The sequence below is a fragment of the Narcine bancroftii genome, chromosome 2, assembly GCF_036971445.1.
Source record: "Narcine bancroftii isolate sNarBan1 chromosome 2, sNarBan1.hap1, whole genome shotgun sequence".
NCBI classification, from domain to species: Eukaryota; Metazoa; Chordata; class Chondrichthyes; order Torpediniformes; family Narcinidae; genus Narcine; species Narcine bancroftii.
Window position 1 is genome coordinate 366,311,984 of NC_091470.1, and position 17,523 is coordinate 366,329,506.

The window sequence follows — 17,523 nt, forward strand, 5'->3', positions numbered from 1 at the left end:
GGCTCCAGTTGACCTCTGCAAGGCAGAGATCAGTTTGCTAGACCGCAACAGCACCTACCTTGTCTGCAGTTTTAAGGGTTGTAAAGCGCGTCAAAAGAACCAAAGACTTGTGGATCCAAACCAAGGCTTTTATTAACTAAGGCTGGAGCGTATACAAGTAGGTCGACCAGTCCAGAATGACCTGGTCTGGCTAGGAGCAATCCTTTAAGTGTAGGTGGTGCTACACTCTCAGCCAATCACAGTCATCCTACACGACCATCTGTACATAGACACATTGGGGATAGAATCTGGACTGTCACAAGGGTAAAATTGGGGTTGTTGTTGAGTAAGTGGAGAGCTGCACATTCAGGGGAGGGGGTTGAGTTTAGAGTGGGTGTGGGGGAGTTATTCTAATTATTTTAATATAAAGGCTCAACGTAAAGTTAGATGTGAGATGCTAGCCCCTTTTCCACTGGCACCCTGTCCCAGGAACTAACTGGAACAGGGTCCAGTGGAAAAGGAACATTGTCTGAACACCAAATGACATCATTTCACACTAGGGATTGACCACCTCGACCCCTCCTCATATCCCCGGCATTCGCTGACAATGACTTGCTGATAAAACCAGTGGAAAAGGGACAGCAGAGAGTCACCCGTTTCCAGTTGAAGGTAGAACACACTGATCCCCGGGAATGAGTGTGTTCAGTGGAAAAACAATTAGTGTCCCAGTTAAGGGTGTCCCAGTGGAAACAGCACAAAGGGCTTCCTATCCCAGGACACTGCGCAGCCAGTGGAAGAGGGGCAGCTGACAGAGATAGGAGCAGAATTAGGCTGCTCTTGCCATTTGATCATAGCTGATGTATTCTTCCTTTCAACTCCTTTTTCCTGCCTTCTCCCGTAACATTTGATGACTTTACTAATCAAGAACCCATCAAATTCCATTTTAAATCTTCCCAATAACTTGCCTTCCACAGCCATCTGCAGTAACTCAGAGATTGAAATTTTGAATTCATGCATTCGTATCATCTTGTCAGAAACACGGTGTTCTATTCTGTTTGGATCAGTCGTTTTATTAGGTTATAAGCAGAATACGGAAAGGTATGTCTGACATTCAACAGATGTCATTTTTTTCCAGAAGAGTCTATTATGAGCAAGAGAACAAATATGAATCTAGTTATGAAATGGAGATACAAATTTAGAATGCTAGACATTTGAACAATCTACTTTTTGTGACTGATTGACCTCTTGTCAGAATTTTCAAAATTTGTCACTAATCTTTTTCTTTACTTTGGAAATGTATTTATAACTTCAAGACCACACAATCCTTCCATTTGCAATTCTGCAGGCAGAGATAACAATTCTAGGCATCATATTTAAAATAAGAGGCATTTTGCAAATGAAGGTTCAGATGAGAATTTTAAGTTGAACAGCGTGTTTATTGTTGAGTTATGAATGCCATCATCTGAAGCCTACAGATTATCATTTCTAATGTATTGGACAACCATCACTAGGCAAAATTGATGTCACTCTCGTCTGCTTTTACAAGCAGCTCCCTCATTCCTAGCACACACTCATTTCAAATAAGATGTATGTATATTATTCTTAATATTAATCTGCTTCCTTCTTCTTTATTAATCTGAAGTACAACTCCTGTGATAACAGGCCATCATTATTAACCTCTGATAACATCCCAATTCTACTGTAATCCACACATGAATAGGTAACTTGGTTGATTTTGACTGCCTCTCTCTCTGCTGACAATTCTATTTCTGCTTCCACCTGGTAGAGATCAACTAATTCAGCACAAACTAATTATTTACTTCAGGACTTATCTTACCCTCTATCGTTCAGCACCACATAACACAACCTATTTAGTAACAAAGCCATTAAAAGGTGTGTATGTTAATTTTCTGCAGGAATTGGATCAATTGAATTTGTCTATCCAAGGTCTTGTTAACTTACTGGCTTGGTCTGGGACATATTTATGTATTTACTCAGCCTTTCTTTTCATCTACTGTACAGATTGGTGTTTGGCAAGCTTTGATCATCTGTCCTTGCAAATGCAGCCTAGTTACACATACGAGATAATATGGAAAAAGCCAGATTGACATTCATAAGGAATTTCAAAGTACTCATTTGCAATTCTTAGCTGGAATAAAAGCCTGCAAATTCTGGAAATCTGCAATAAAAACAGAAATTCATCTTTGCAGAGAGAAACTTAATTGCATTTTTATGTTGATGGGCTTTCATCAGAACTAGGAACAGTTTTTAAAAAATAAATGGTAAGGTTTTGGGAGAATAAAATAAATCTGAGTAAGAGAATGGAGACCAAGCAAATAGGAGAGAATAGGAATGGGAGGGCAGAGCACATGAACACATAGCTGAGCAGTTGGCGCAGCAGGGAGGGTTTCAGATTTATAAACAATTGGGATCTCTTCTGGGCCAGAGATGACATGTGCAAGAGAGATATCTGAAGCAGAGGGAAGTCAATATTTTAATTGGAGATTTTTTAGATTCACCGAGCAGCTTTAAACTAGTTTAGCAGGGAGTGGGGAACTAAGATGGACAAAGAAGGACTGAAAAGGTCAAGGATAGTGAGGAAGGCAAAGAAAGAGCATTGAAATTGAACAGGATGCATTGATTTACATTCCCAAGATTATGAATCATCTCTGTCATTGCACAGATATGTTCCAGATAGCAGCAAGAGAAATTAGCCTAGACTGTGTTATACTTAAAATAATATTTTTAATTATTAATAAACAATAATATAACACTTTATCTAATTTAACTGACTTATCTAAACTTATCTATTCTTATCTAACTTAGCCCCCAACTATGCTTGAATATACTGGTGTGTGTGTGTGGAATGCCCTAAGCCACTACAGCTCAAGGCACAATACTCAGAAGGCAGTTCAAAGTTCAGTTTCGGCAATTCAGTGTTGACACATAGGCTTGAAATTTATGCGTTACACAGGCGTTAGATGAAATTAGCAGTTCATTAAGTGGGTGAAAGCAACCAAGGGTGACAGAATATTTATAACTCATGAAACCTTTGTTGAGCTGTTTCCAGTGAAATGTCCTTTTTAGACGAGTACCATCCAAAACTCCCCTCTTCATTGACGTAGGGGACACAAAGCTTCCAGAACCCTTTCCATGGATCAGCCGAAGTCAAGTGACTCTCACTCTGGTCGCTATCCAAGCGCAGTATTTCTTCTGCCTTCAGAGCCCTATCCATGGGTCAGCCGAATAAAAGCAACCTTCACTCTTTTGGTCACAGAGTGTTATTACCCCTCCATTAATCTTCGTCCACGAAGCCAAGCCAAGAATTACAGACAGAAGAAAATCAGACAGATTTGTCTATAATCACACATGAGACCAATTTAGCACAGCATTTCTTCCAAGAGCTGTTTGCTCCTGTGCTGTCTTCTGAAAATGGCCCCTGAGCAAAACTGTGTACTCAGTCTTAATCTGTTGGTCACATGGTCTCTGCATCTGGGTTTTAGGAACACTGCCTTACTTCTCTTCAAATGTATCCAATTTGGGAACAGCCTGCAGCCAGTTTCACAGACACTCCAAAATCTGCAGGGTTTGTTAAATCTGTTCTCTGAAAGTGACAGCGCCACACAAATGAAAATAGACTGAAAAATGAGAGCACGTAGTAACAGACTGGATCTAAAGTAACATGTTGCTCATCATACTGATGTAGATAGTCATTTTGTATATATTTCAAATGTGGAAATGAATAAGGACAGAGGAAAGAGGAAAATAAATGTTGGAATTGTGAGATATAAAATATTGGATACTACAACTCTGAAACAAGAACAAAATGTTAGAAATACTCATCACCTGTAGAGAGAGAAAATCAAAGGTATCAAGTTCATTACTTTTCATCAGAACCCAGATAAATGCAAATTGAAAAAAAAGAGAGTTCTGAAAGCATGTTACATCTGTGAATCAACACTTCATTTTAAGGCAACAATAATGGAGGAAAAGCAATAATTTCTGATGCCAGAATCCCAAAATAAAACAGAAAGTGATGGAAATGTTCACCAGGTCAAACAGCATCTGTTTAAAGAGTAAGAGAAATATGTTTAAAGTGAACTCGGCCAGCTCCATCATGGGCATCCGTCTTCACTCCATCGAGGACATCGACAAGAGGCGGTGTCTTAAGAAAGCAGCCTCTATCCTCAAGGACCCCCACCACCCAGGTCAAGCCCTCTTCACTCTGCTACCATCGAGAGGGAGGTACAGGAGCCTGAAGATGAACACCCAGCAGCACAAGGACAGCTTCTTCCCCTCCACCATCTGATTTCTGAATGGACAATGAACCGCAGATACTGCCTTACTTTTTTCCTCTTTTGCACTAATTTATTTATTTTTAACATGTAATTTAAAGCAATTTTTGCACCTCTAATGCGAAACCATGGATTTTATGGTGCATGTTCACGACAGTAAATTCTGATACTAATTCAAAGAACTTTTCACATCAATGCTCTTTCATCAGAAATGTTCCAGTCAGTTGACCGGAAATGGTAGCTCTGGCGTTCTGGCTATAGATGCAGTTTGGACTGCTGAGGAATGGCAACTCTTTCTGCTTCAATTCAGTAGTGACAGCCAAAACATGCATGAAGCATGGCTAGATTTTTTTTTCTTTCCTGATTTGTTTTATCTGAAGAATGAATATTTGGCCAGGACTCCTTGGAAAAGAAAACTTGAAATGGCTATGGAGAAAGAGCTGTTAAATAGCTCTTTCAGTCCGGCCATGATCATCAAATTCATTTGATGGGATTATTCTGTTTTACACAATACAGTATATGTAATCTTGATGAACATTGACTTGAAAGTCACCTAAATACCCTAACAATTTAAATCCATATTCCGGATCTTGCTAAAAATTACATTAATTTTCAATATTGTTAAACTTCAGTGTTTAATATTAGTTTATGGTCAGTGTGTTGAAAGTAAGTGTCAACTTGAGATTGAAGCTTCAATAAAATAAAGTTTTATTATCCAGTACTACTTGTATGAAATGTAGAATGTGACCATTAAAAGGATACTTTTTTAATCAAGCAAGCACAAGGTTGATATTTCAAAATGTTAAAGGAACCAGAAGCTTGATGTAATTTAACGTAACTAGGAGCATAATGCGAAGACATTATCTCATCCTCCAACATGAAGAAATGGAATATGATTAATTATTTGTGAATTTAATATGACAAAATACAATTGATATCTGATTAATAAGCAGTTGCACAGAAATGTAAAATTCATCATTTTGACAAGCATAAAATAGAACATCCACAGCTTACATGCAATGTTTCAGAAAAATATAAATATATTCTAGCTTCTTGGACAGACCATGTGTTGGATAGCAACACTTGTATATTTCTGTGTGTTTCACATGAAAACAAAAGGTACCATTGATGTAAAATGTTGAGAATCAAATGCACAAACAAAAGATGGGATTGTTAGTAAATGAAACTTTACAAAATATTTTGGTATGATAATTTTGGGACCAGGGTAAGGCTATTCGGTCCATTAAACCTATCCCCTTCTATAACTTCAAGTCACTCAATTCAACATAATCATTTATTTCTCCAGGCTGTCCAATGCAGATGGCCTATCTGGTACCTTCTGATTTGTTTTCTCCAATTTTTCATGTATCTAGAGATTAATATCTTTCTATTTGTAAACTGTAAAAAATGGCAGTGATCCATTTCAGTAAAAACACAAACATGCTGGGGGGATTCAGTAGGTCATGCCAAGTCTAGGATATATAACCATCATGGTATGAGCAAATAGCAGGCAGAACTCCAAATAAAAAGACTGGGGGAGGAGGGAAGAAAGGGCAGGGGAAGGAACAAAAGGCCATAATGAACATGGATTGGAGGGCCGGAGAGGAAAGCTGAGAATTGATCAGGGGAGGGGGTGGCTCTGTGAATGCAGAGCTGAAAGAAAGGAGACAAAGGGAAAGAGAGAGAGAGACAGAGCAAGAGGAAAGAAGAGGGGAAGCCATGTTTTTTGAAGGAGGACATCTCGGACGATCTCACATGGAAGACATCACCCTAGCATCAGATGTGACAGAGACAGGAATAGAATCCTGACAGGAGACAGGATGTGAAGGAATGTTGTCGATGTAGCTGTGGGAGTTAGTGGGTTTGTAGAAAATGTCTGTCCAGAGTTTATCTCACGAGAAGATGAGAGAACTGCTTGCAGGACGAGGGACGAGGTCTTCCATGCTAGATGATCAGGTGTATATTCCTTCTTCAAAAACTTTGGCATGGGAATGGAGCCAGTGATTGAAATGCGATTTCTTCTCACCATTCTCATGCCGACATGTCTATCCATGTTTTCATGCATTGTCCAACTGAGATCACAAATTGGAGGAACAACTCATGTTCCATCTGGACACCTTCCAACCAGACAACATTTAACATCGACTTCTTTGGTTTCTCTTAGACCCTCACGCCCACCACCCCATCTCTCTTGTTCCCTATGGCTCTATCTACTTTCCTGTAGCACCTCTCATCTCTCTCTCTCTCTCTCTTTTCTTTCCCAATCCCTCTGTCTCCTTTCTTCCAGCTCTGTAAGCCCTGATCAGTTCTCAGTTTTTCTCTCCTGTCCTCCTATCCATGTCCACCTATGGCCTCTTGGTTATTTCCCTTTGCTCCTCTCCCTCTCTCCCTTCCTCTTCTCCTTTCTTCTGCCCCCCCCCCCCCATTACATTTTTATTGAGGTGCCAGCGGGGAATTGAGAACCTGAACAAGTAAAGAGCTGAAACCAATCCTTTGCATCTGTCTTCACAGTGGAGGAAACTGTGGGTATTGGAAAAACAGTGAGAACAAAGATAGATCATCAGAATCTGAAAGCCTGTATTCTTAGAACGCTACAGCACAGAAAACAGGCCATTTGGCCCTTCTAGCCTGAGCAACCATTATTCCCCTAGTCCCATTGATCTGCTCCCATTCCATTACCCTCCAAACTTCTCCCATCCATGTATCTATCCAATCTATTCTTAAAACTCAAGATTGAGTCAGCATTCACATCAGATGGCAACCCATTCCATACTCCCATCACTCTTTGAGTGAAGAATTTTCCCCTAATGTTCCTGTTAAACCTTTTCTGTTTCAGCATAAATCTATGAGCTCTCATATGTATCTCCCCCAATCTAAGTGAAAAATGCCTACACGTTTCCACTCTGTGTATACCTCTCATAATCTTGAAAATCTCAATCAAATCTCCCTTCATTCCAAGGAATAATATCCCTGTAACTTAACTCCTGAAGACCCAGCAGCAGCCTAGTAAATCTTCTCTGCACTTTTTCTATCTTATTGGTATCCTTCCTGTAGTTAGGCAACCAGAACTGCACACAATATTCCAAATTTGGCCTCACCAATGTCTTAAACAACCTCAATGTAACATCCCAACTCCTATACTCAATACTTTGATTTATAAAGGCTAAGATACCAAAAGCTTTCTTTACAATCTTGTCCATCTGTGACACCACCTTCAGGGAGCAATGTATCTGTATTCCTAGATCTCTTTGCTCCTCTGTACTCCTCAGTGTCTACCATTTACTGTGTATGCCCTACCTTGGTTTTCCCTTCCAAAATGCATCTCAGTTTGTCCAGATCCCTCAGCAAGCTTTGAAAATCTTCCTCACTGTGAAAAATGCCTCCTATCTGTGTGACATCAGCAAACTTGCTGATCCAATTTACCACATTATCACCTAGATCATTGATATGGACAACAAATGACAATGGTCCCAACACAGATCCCTGAGGCACACCAGGAGTCACAGGCCTCCAGTTTGAGAAGCAACCATCCACTACCACTCTTTGTTTTTCCCCACTTTACAACCTCCCCATGGATACCAAATGTTTTAACCTTCTGAACTAACCTCCCATGTGGGACCTTGTCAAACGCTTTACTAAAATCCATGTAGACAACATCCACAGCCTTTTGTTCATCTACCTTCTTGGTAACCTCCTCGAAAAACTCTACAAGTTTTGTTAAACATGTCCTACCTTGCACCAAGCCATGCTGACTATCGTTAATCAATCCTTAATTGTCCAATTACCTATATATCCTATCTCTCAGAACTCCTTACAATAATTTATCTACTACTGACATCAGGCTCACCGGCCTATAATTAGCTGGTTTATTTTTGGAGGCTTTTTTAAACAACAGGACTTCATGAGTTACCCTCTAATCCTCTGACATCTCACCCGTGGCTAAGGACATTCAGAATCAGAATTTATTGTCATGAACAAGTCATGAAATTTGTGGTTTTGCAGGAGCATCAAAGTGCAAACGTTCATATTATCGCCCTCTTACAACAATAATATAAAAAAAATAAAAATAATAGTGCATGAAAAGTCAGGCAGTGTCTTTGGTTCATTGATCATTCAGGAATCTGAAGGCAGCGGGGCAGAAGCTGTCTTTGTGCCATTGAGTGCTCATCTGATGGTAGCAGAGTGAACAGGGCGTGGCCTGGGTGGTGGGGGGGTCTTTGAGGATAGAAGCTGCTTTTTTTAAGACAATGCCTCATGTAGATCTTCTCAATGGGCTGAAGACTGGGGCCTGTGATGTCACAGGCCGAGCTAACAATTCTCTGGAGCTTATTCTTGTCCTGAGAGTTGGCACCTCCATACCAGGCAGTGATGCAACCAGCCAGAGTACTCTCCACGGTACACCTGTAGAAGTTTATGAGAGTCTTTGATGACATACTGAATCTTCTCAGATAACTCACAAAGTATAGCAACTGGTGAGCCTTCTTTGTGATTGCATTTTGAATATATCTGCCAGGGCCCCTGCAATTTCTACACTAGTTTCCCTCAAGATCTGAGGGAATTTCATATCCGGCTCAGGGATTTATCTATCTTTATTTGCTGTGAGGCAGCAAGCACTCCCTCCTCCTTAATCTCCATATGTTCCATGACACTTCTGTTTGTTTCCCTTCCTTCCTTGTACCCTATGCCAGTTTCCTGAGTAAATACTGATGCAAAAAAACTGTTTAAGATCTCCCCCATTATGTGGGTCTACATATATAGTTGACCACTCTGATCATCTTGGGGACCAATTTTGTCCCTTACGATTATTTTAATATACTTGTCGAAACCCTTCGGGTTTACCTTCACAGTATCTGCCAAAGCAATCTCATGTCTTCTTTTTGCCTTCCTGATTCCCTTCTTGAGTATTTTCTTGTATTTTCTGTTCTTTTCAAGTACTTTATTAGTTCCTTGTTACCTATACTTGCTATACACCTCCCTCTTCTTCTTAACCAGATCGCCAAAATCCCTTGAAAACCAGGGTTCCCTATGCCTGTTAACTTTGCCTTTAATCCTAACAGGAACAGGCAACCTCTGCACTCTCAAAATTTTGCCTTTGAAGACCTTCCACTTACTTAACACATTCTTGCCAGAAAACAACATATCCCAATCCACTCTTCCTAGATCCTTTCTTATTTCCACAAAATCTCAACATGAGGACCATACTTATCCTTTTCTATAATTAACTTGAAGCTAATGACATTATGGTCACGGGACCCAAAATGTTCACCTACACATACATCTGTCATCTGCCCTATCTTGTTCCCTAATAGGAAATCAAGTAATACATCCTTTCTTGTTGGTGCCTCAATATATTGATCTAGAAAATTTACCTGAACACATTTCACAAGCTCCAAGCCATCCAACCATTTCACAGTTTGGGAGTCCCAGTCAATATTTGGAAAGTTAAAATCTCCTACTATCACAACTTTCTGCTTCTTACATCAGTCTGCAGATTTACTCCTCCAATTCACTCTGACTATTGGGTGGTCTATAATACAACCCTATTCAAGGCTGCAGAAATGATAGAGCCATTGGTTGAAGTTTTTCATGAAGTTCCAGAATAAGAGTGGATAAGTCTCCAGACTAGAGAGATTGCACCCTCCAGTTCTGAAAGAGGTAGTGGTAGAAATAGTGGAGACATTGATAAGATCTTTCAGGAATCAACAGATTATGGTGGGGTTCAGAGGAATGAAAATTGCAAATACCACCCCACTATTCAAGAAGGCAGGAAGGCAGCAGAAAGGAAATTATAGACTATTAGCCTCATGTCAATGGTTGGGAAGATGTTGGAGTTAATTGTTATGGATGAGTTTACAGAGTACTTGGAGGCATATGACAGGATAGGCCAAAGTCAATATGGTTTCCTTGAGGGAAAAGCTTGCTTGATAAACATACTTGAATTCTTTGAAGAAGTGGCAAGCAAACTGGATAAGGAATGTTGTGCGTTTGGATTTTCAGAAGGGCTTTGAAAAGGTGTGTCATATGAGGCTACTTAAAAAGACAAGCCCATGGTATAACAGGAAACATACTTACATGGGTAGAGCATTGGCTGATTGGCAGGAAGCAGCGAATTGGAATTCAGGGATTATATTCTGGTTGGCTGCCAGTTACTAGTGGTGTTCCACAGGGGTTGGCGTTGGGGTCACTTCTTTTTATGTTGCAAATGAATGATTGGATTATGGAACAAGTTTGTGGTCAAGTTTGCAGCTGATACCAAGGTCGGTGGAGGAGCAGGCATGTTGAGGAAACTGAGAGGCTGCAGAAACACTTAGATTAAGAGAAATGGGCAGGAAAGTGGCAAATTAAATACAACGTTAGAGTGTGTATGGTAATACACTAGGTAGAAAAAAAATAAATGACAGACTTTTTTAAATGGGGAGAAAATTGAAAATACCCTGGGAGTCCTCATTCAGGATAGCTTGAATGTAAACTTGCATGTTGAGTCAGTGGTGAAGAATGAAAATGCAATGCTGGCAGTCATTTCAAGAGGAATAGAATCTAAGAGCAGGGATATGAGGTCGAGGCTTTTTAAGGCACTGGTAAGACCTCACTTGGAATATTGAGAGCAGTTATGGGCTCTTCATTTAAGAAAGGATGTGCTTATGTTGGGAGAAGGTTCAGAGGAGGTTCAGAAGGATAATTCCAGGAATGATCGGGTTATCATATGAGGAGTGTGTAACAGCTCTTGGCCTGTACTCATTGAAATTTAGGAAATGAGGAGGGATCTCATTGAAACATTTTGAATGTTGGAAAAACTTGGACAGAGTAGATGTAGAAAGGTTGTTTCCCACGTTGGGAGAGTCCAAGACAAGAGGACACAACTTAAGGATTAAAGGGCGCTTAAAACAGAGATGCTGAGGAATTTCTTCAGCCAGAGAAGTTGCCACAGGCAATTGTGGAGGCCAGGTCATTAGATGTATTTAAGGCAGAGATTGATAGGTTCTTGATTATTCAGGACATCACAATTTATGGGGAAAAGGCCAGGCAGTGGGTCTGAGTGGGAAAATGGATCAACTCATGATTGAGTTGTGGGATAGACTCAATAGGCAGAAGAGCTTATTTCTGCTTCTTTGTTTTACCGTCTTATGATACCAGTGAATTGAAAAACTTATAAGTAATTCAAGAAGGGAGGGAAAGCAAAAAGTGAGAAATGATAACACAATTTAACAGATATTGTCAGGAAAATGCTGGAGTTGAAAATCAAGGAAAAGATAGTATCATTTAGAGAATCTGATCAAATGAAAGGAAAATTATGTTTGACAAATGTAGAGTTCTTTGAGGATATAATACTCAATAGAAAGGAATCTATAAATATTTGAATTTCCAGAAGGTCAGTGATCACAGATTTTATAGGTTTTTTGCATCTGTATTTATTCAGGAAACTGGCACAGAGTCTATGAAAGTGAGGCAAACAAGCAGTAAGGTACAAATTAAAGAGGAGGAGGAGCTTCCTGTCTTAAAGCGACTAAAAGTGAGTAATCCCAGGGCCTGACAAGATATTCCCTCGGACTTTGAAGGAGGCTAGTGCAGAATTTGCAGGGGCCCTGATAGATATATTTAACATGTCCTTAGCCACAGGTGAGGAGCCAGAGGATTGGAGAGTAGCTCATATCGTTCCTTTGCTTAAGGAAAGTTCCAAAAATAACCCAGGAAATAATAGGCTGGTGAGCCCGACATCAGTAGTAGGTAAGTTATCGGAAGGTGCTCTAAGAGATTGGTATACAAGTCTTTGGATAGTCATGGACTGATTAGAGATAGTCATGGTGAGGTCGTAAACTGGATTTTACATTGGGTCTATGATCTTCCGGGAGAAATAGTGGCGGCGGAGTCAATTGTATTATTTAAGAAAAGGTTGGACAGGTCTATGGATGAGAAGAAGATGGAGGGTTATGGGCATTGTGCGGGGAGGTGGGACTAGAAAGGGGTGTTTGGTTCGGAGTGGACTAGAAGGGCCTAATGGCCTGTTTCCATGCTGTAATTGTTATGTTATATGAGAAAAATCAGAGCTAGGTAGTGGATGATTGCCTCTCTGACCAGAGGCCTAATGGTGTGCCTCAAGGATTGGTACTGGGTTCATTGTTGTTTGCCATTTATATCAATGATCTGAATGATCATGAGGTAAATTGGATCAGCAAGTTTGTAGATGATGCAAAGATTGGAGGTGTAGTGGGCAGCAAAGAAGGTTTCAAAGCTTGCAGAGGGATCTGGTCCAACTGGAAAAATGGACTACAAAGTGGCCGATGGAATTTAATGCAGACAAGTGTGAGGTGTTGGATTTTGGAAAGACAAACCAAGAAAGGACATACACGGTGAATGGTAGGGCACTGAGGAGTGAAGAGGAACAGAGGAATCTGGGAATACGGATACATAATTCCCTGAAAGTGGCATCACAAGTAGGTATGTTTCTAAAGAGAGCTTCATAAATTAAAGTATTGAGTAGAGGAGTCGAGATGTTATGGTAACATTATATAAGATATTGATGAGACCAAATTTGGAGTATATTGTGCAGATTTGGTCACCTAACTACAGGAAGGATAACAACATTTAAAGAATGCAGCGATTTACCAGGCTGAGACTTGAGAAACTGCATTCCTGAGAAAGGTTAAAAAGGTTAGGACTTTATTCCCTGAAGCATAGAAAATTTAGGGGAGATTTGATAGAGGTATACAAAATAATGATGGGTATAGATGGAGTAAATAACCATATTACCATATAACAATTACAGTATGGAAACAGGCCATTTCAGCCCTTATAGTCCATACCGATTTAAGTGATCTCCTCTAGTCCCACTTACCTGCTCCCTGCCATCCATGCACTTATCCAACCTTTTCTTAAATGATAAAATTGACCATGCTGCAACTACCTCTTCTGGAAGGTCATTGCACTCAGCCACCACTCTCTGAGTGAAGAAGCTCCCTCTCATTTTAATTCTAAACTTTTTCCCCCTAACCCTTAACTTATGACCCCTCGTTCCAATCTCACCTACCCTCAAGGGGAAGAGCCTATTCACATCTACTCCATCTATCCCCCTCATAATTTTAAATACCACTATCAAATCCCCCGTCAACCTTCTATGCACAGGAAGTAATCCAGAGATTACCCCCTTGGCAGTCCTTTTTAGCTCCCTATCTAACTCCCTATATTTATTTTTTTAGGACCACTTCACTCTTCCTCCCTATGTCATTTGTACCAACATGTACCTCTGGCTCATTTCCCTCCCCCATTAGGATGTCTTGGAACGAGAATTTACATCCCTAGCACCAAGGAGGCAAACCACCATCCAGTTTTCTTTATCGTATCCACAGAATCCCCTATCTGTACTCCTGACCATTGAATCCCCTATAACTATTGCCCTCCTCTTCTCTTCCCTTCCCTTCTGGGCTACAGAGGCCGATCTTGTGCAAGAGGTACAGCCACGGATGCTTTCCCCAGCCTGAATGTACCCCCCCAACAGTGCTCAAGGAGAAGTACCTGTTGTTGAGGGCCACAGGCACAGGGGTCCTCTCTTGTACCTGCCTCTTCTCTTTCCATTTCCTAACTGTAACCCAATGATCCTCTTCCCATGGCCCTAGTGAGACAACTTGGGTCTAACTCTTATCTATGACGGCCTCACTCTCCCTGACTAGAGCGAGGTCATCGAGCTGCAGCTCTAGTTCCCTAACATGGTCCTTAAGACACTGCAGCTCAGCATACCTAGTGCAGATGTGGATGTCCGGGAGGCTAGAAGACTCCAGGTCCACCCACATCTGGCACTGACAACAGCAAACTGCTCTCACACTCATCACTTCTCTCTCCCCCTCACCGTACAAAGAGAAAAAAAACCCAAAAAGATAATAGGTGACAAATATACAGTCTTACCTTAATCCAGATATGCTCAACCTCAGCCTCTGCTCACCGAAGCCTCTCGAGCCAAAGCCTCGAAGCCCCACTCCTTCACCAGGCCACTGGACCTCTCCTCTCTGGCTGCTCCTTTGCCTTACCCTCCTCTTATTCGCCCTTGACCAATTAAACCTGTCACTTTCAATTGGCTCCTCCTCCTCCGAACACTGCCCAAGCTTTGGTCGCCACCTCCTCCGACACTGCTTGAACCAACTAGGCCCAAGCTCCAGTAAGGACCTGAATTTATTGCCTTACCTTCCTCTTCACTCTCACCTGGCTCCTCTTCCTCCAAACACTGCATGTAGGCTTTTTCCACTGAGGTTAGAGGAGATACAAAGCAAGGGACATAGGTTAAGGCTGAAAGGGAAGAAGTTTAGGGGGAACATTAATGGGAATTTCTTCACACAGAGTGGTGAGAGTATTGAATGAGCTGCCAGTTGAAGTGAATGCGGTCTTAATTTTAACATTTAAGAAATATTTAGACAGGACATGGATGGAAGGGAACGCAGGTCAGTGGAACGAGGCAGAATCATAGTTTGGCACAGACTAGAAGGGACAAAGGACCTGCTTTCTGTGCTGTAATGTTCTATGGTTCTAAGATAGAGCTCCCAGAGAAGGTGTATCATTATGAACTGAAGATTGGTTATGAAATAGAAAAAAGAGAATCAGAATAGTCTTTTTCAGACAATGTTATTGCGATTGGAATGCCCCAAAAATAAGTTACTCGCTGCCATTTATTTACCATCTATGTTAATGAGTTGGAAGTTGAGCCAGAATGAGATATTCAAGTTTACTGATGGCACAAAAATAAGTGTGGGGGAGAGGTGGGTGGGCATGCAATAAGGATATTTGGATTCTGCTCAGGATATGTATCCCACTTCAGAAGGTGGAATCAAAAGGCAGCCTATTATCTAAATGGAACGAGACTGTAAATGTGTACAGCGAGATACAGGTGTGCAAAGAACACTGAGTTACCATGTACTTGCAGCAAACAAAGAAGACAAATGACATTTTGGTCTTCTGCCTTTATTAACAGACCTCTTTGTAATAGTTTTAAATAAAGAAATATGGTTGATTTTTGATACATAGAATACAGTAAGGAGTGATGAAAACCTGAAATATCGATAGAAATGTTAATGATCAGCATAAACCAGCATCTGTGAAGAGATAAACAGATTAGTTGTTGTCTGTGGCTTTCATGAATATGTCTTTATTTTCTCTCATGAAGTGTGAGAGTAGCCCTGGGCAATTGCCTTGACCCAATGTAATGTGTGTGGCAAATGTATGCAGGTACTCACTGACTTATAACACCATCGGTATATACGACCACGGGAAATTCAGAAATGTGACCAGTGATGATGGAGGAAAGTGGACAAATGTATCTTTCTGCAAGTGTTGCCTGATCTCTTGAGAATTTCCAGCATCTTTTGTTTTTATAATGCTTTTGAACTCCTTGTATATAGATTAGCTTCCTCATTTCTATCTTGTTTTCAAATAGGGCGGCGTGGTTAGTGTAGAAGTTAGTGCAAAACTGTTACAGTGCCAGCGACACGGGTTCGAATCTGGCGCTGTCTGTAAAAGGTTTGTGCGTTCTTCCTGGGTCTGCATGGGTTTCCTCCAGGTACTCCAGTTTCCTCCCACTGTTCAAAATGTACTGGGAGTTGTAGGTCAATTAGGTGTAATTGGCAGCACGGGCTCATGGGCCGAAATGGCCTGTTTCCGATGCTGTATTTCTGAATGTCTAAATTTTAAAAAATTAAATAATTTGAAATATGAAACATTTTGCAAATGTCTTTTAATGGTTGTTTTGCCACATTCAACTGTTTCAGGCCATTTAAGCTGCCTGTCATAGAAGTAGTATTGCATTAATTATTGCATATCTGACGAAGGACCCAAGCCTGAATCGTTGGTTACCCTTTACTTCCTCTGGATGCTGCATGACCTGCTGAGTTTCTCCAGCATGTGTGGGTATTACATGACCCCAGCATCTGCAGTCTCTCTTGTTTACCTGGTATTGCATTAAATTGTTGAAGCTCATACCTCTTGGTGAAATGAACAGAGCTCATTATTCTTAGCTCCTCTAGCTCATAAAGAGATGTCTGTGCATTGGATACTAAAGACCAATTGCTTCCCATGTAAGAACGCTTACATCATGGCTATTACAATTTGACTTTGAAACAGCAATGTTCCATTTACACAGAAATTAAAGGGACAGGAGCAGCAATCATCAATAACCCAGTACACGCTCTGTTCTCGCTGCTGCCATCAGGTAATGCAAGCCTCATACCACTAGGTCCAGGAACTGCTTTTACCCCTTCACCATCAGACTCCTTAACAACAAACTCTCTGTATTGCACAGTTGGTTTGTTTACAGTCTATTTATAGTTCTATATTTGTTTACGTGTATGTTGGGTACAGTTTTTTTGCACTGCCAATAAGTGGTAATTCTGCCTTACACGCAGAAAAAAAAATTCTCAGAGTTGTATGTATGTACTCTGACAATAAATCTGGAATTTGAATCTGAAATAAATAAATGAATTAATCTTTTTATAGCCTTTCTAAATAGTGTAGCGGGGTCACTACTGCTACAGCCAGGTTATAGCTCACGGTTATAGCTCCTGGACTGTAGCTCGAGACTCGTGGGAGAAAGAAGACACACACACTAGTAGGGTGTATTCTACACTGGATTTATTCAGGGGCAACTCTGCTTTTTATAGTGAGCTCCTCTGTGTCACCACCAGGGTGTGGCTTGAGCAGGCAGGCCATTGACTGGACGGTTCCAACATCCGGGCCCCGATTAGGCCCCCTGCGATTCGCCAATGGTGGTTGGAACAACAGGGCGAAGTTTACCCATTGAGTTGTCGCAGATCAGTGTGCGATTGCCGGGGGCAATCTGGACATCCTCCGGGTGTAAGCCGGTGAGCGCTGTCTGGTATGCCAGAATGTCAGGGTCTGCTTGCCTCTGCTAGGGCCATATTGTCGATGCCAGGGTTAGGGTCGTGCACTGCCGAGATAGTCAGCTGGAATAGGGCGTCGGCCACTTCGTTGGATGCTCAATGTCCGTAGTAAATTCAGAGATATATGACAGGTGCCGCTGTTACCTGGCATGGATTGGACACCTTATGGAAGGCGAATGTAAGGGGTTTGTGGTCCGTGTAAATTTTGAACTTCCTGCCCTCCAGGAAGTATCTAAAGTGCCAAATTGCCAGATATAAGGCAATCAGTTCTCTGTCAAAGGCACTGTACTTGAGCTCTGGTAGCCTGAGGTATTTACTGAAAAAGGCCAGCAGTTGCCAATGTCCATCAGCCAGCTGCTCAAGAACAACACCAG

The 17,523-nt window shown here is 41.2% G+C and overlaps 1 protein-coding gene across 8 annotated transcripts in view; it reads left to right on the forward strand.

Annotated features, from left to right (window-relative positions):
- Positions 1–17,523, forward strand: part of stk3 (serine/threonine kinase 3 (STE20 homolog, yeast)) — a 564,172-nt gene that overhangs the window by 465,695 nt on the left and 80,954 nt on the right. For 4 of the 8 annotated variants that reach the window (XM_069922523.1, XM_069922526.1, XM_069922529.1 and 1 more), the window contains one exon: positions 11,692–11,784. The exons of the other annotated variants lie outside the window; for them this stretch is intronic. In XM_069922523.1, coding sequence (XP_069778624.1) covers positions 11,692–11,784 — 93 coding nt within the window. The remainder of the gene's footprint in view (positions 1–11,691; positions 11,785–17,523) is intronic. 8 annotated transcript variants of the gene reach the window in all.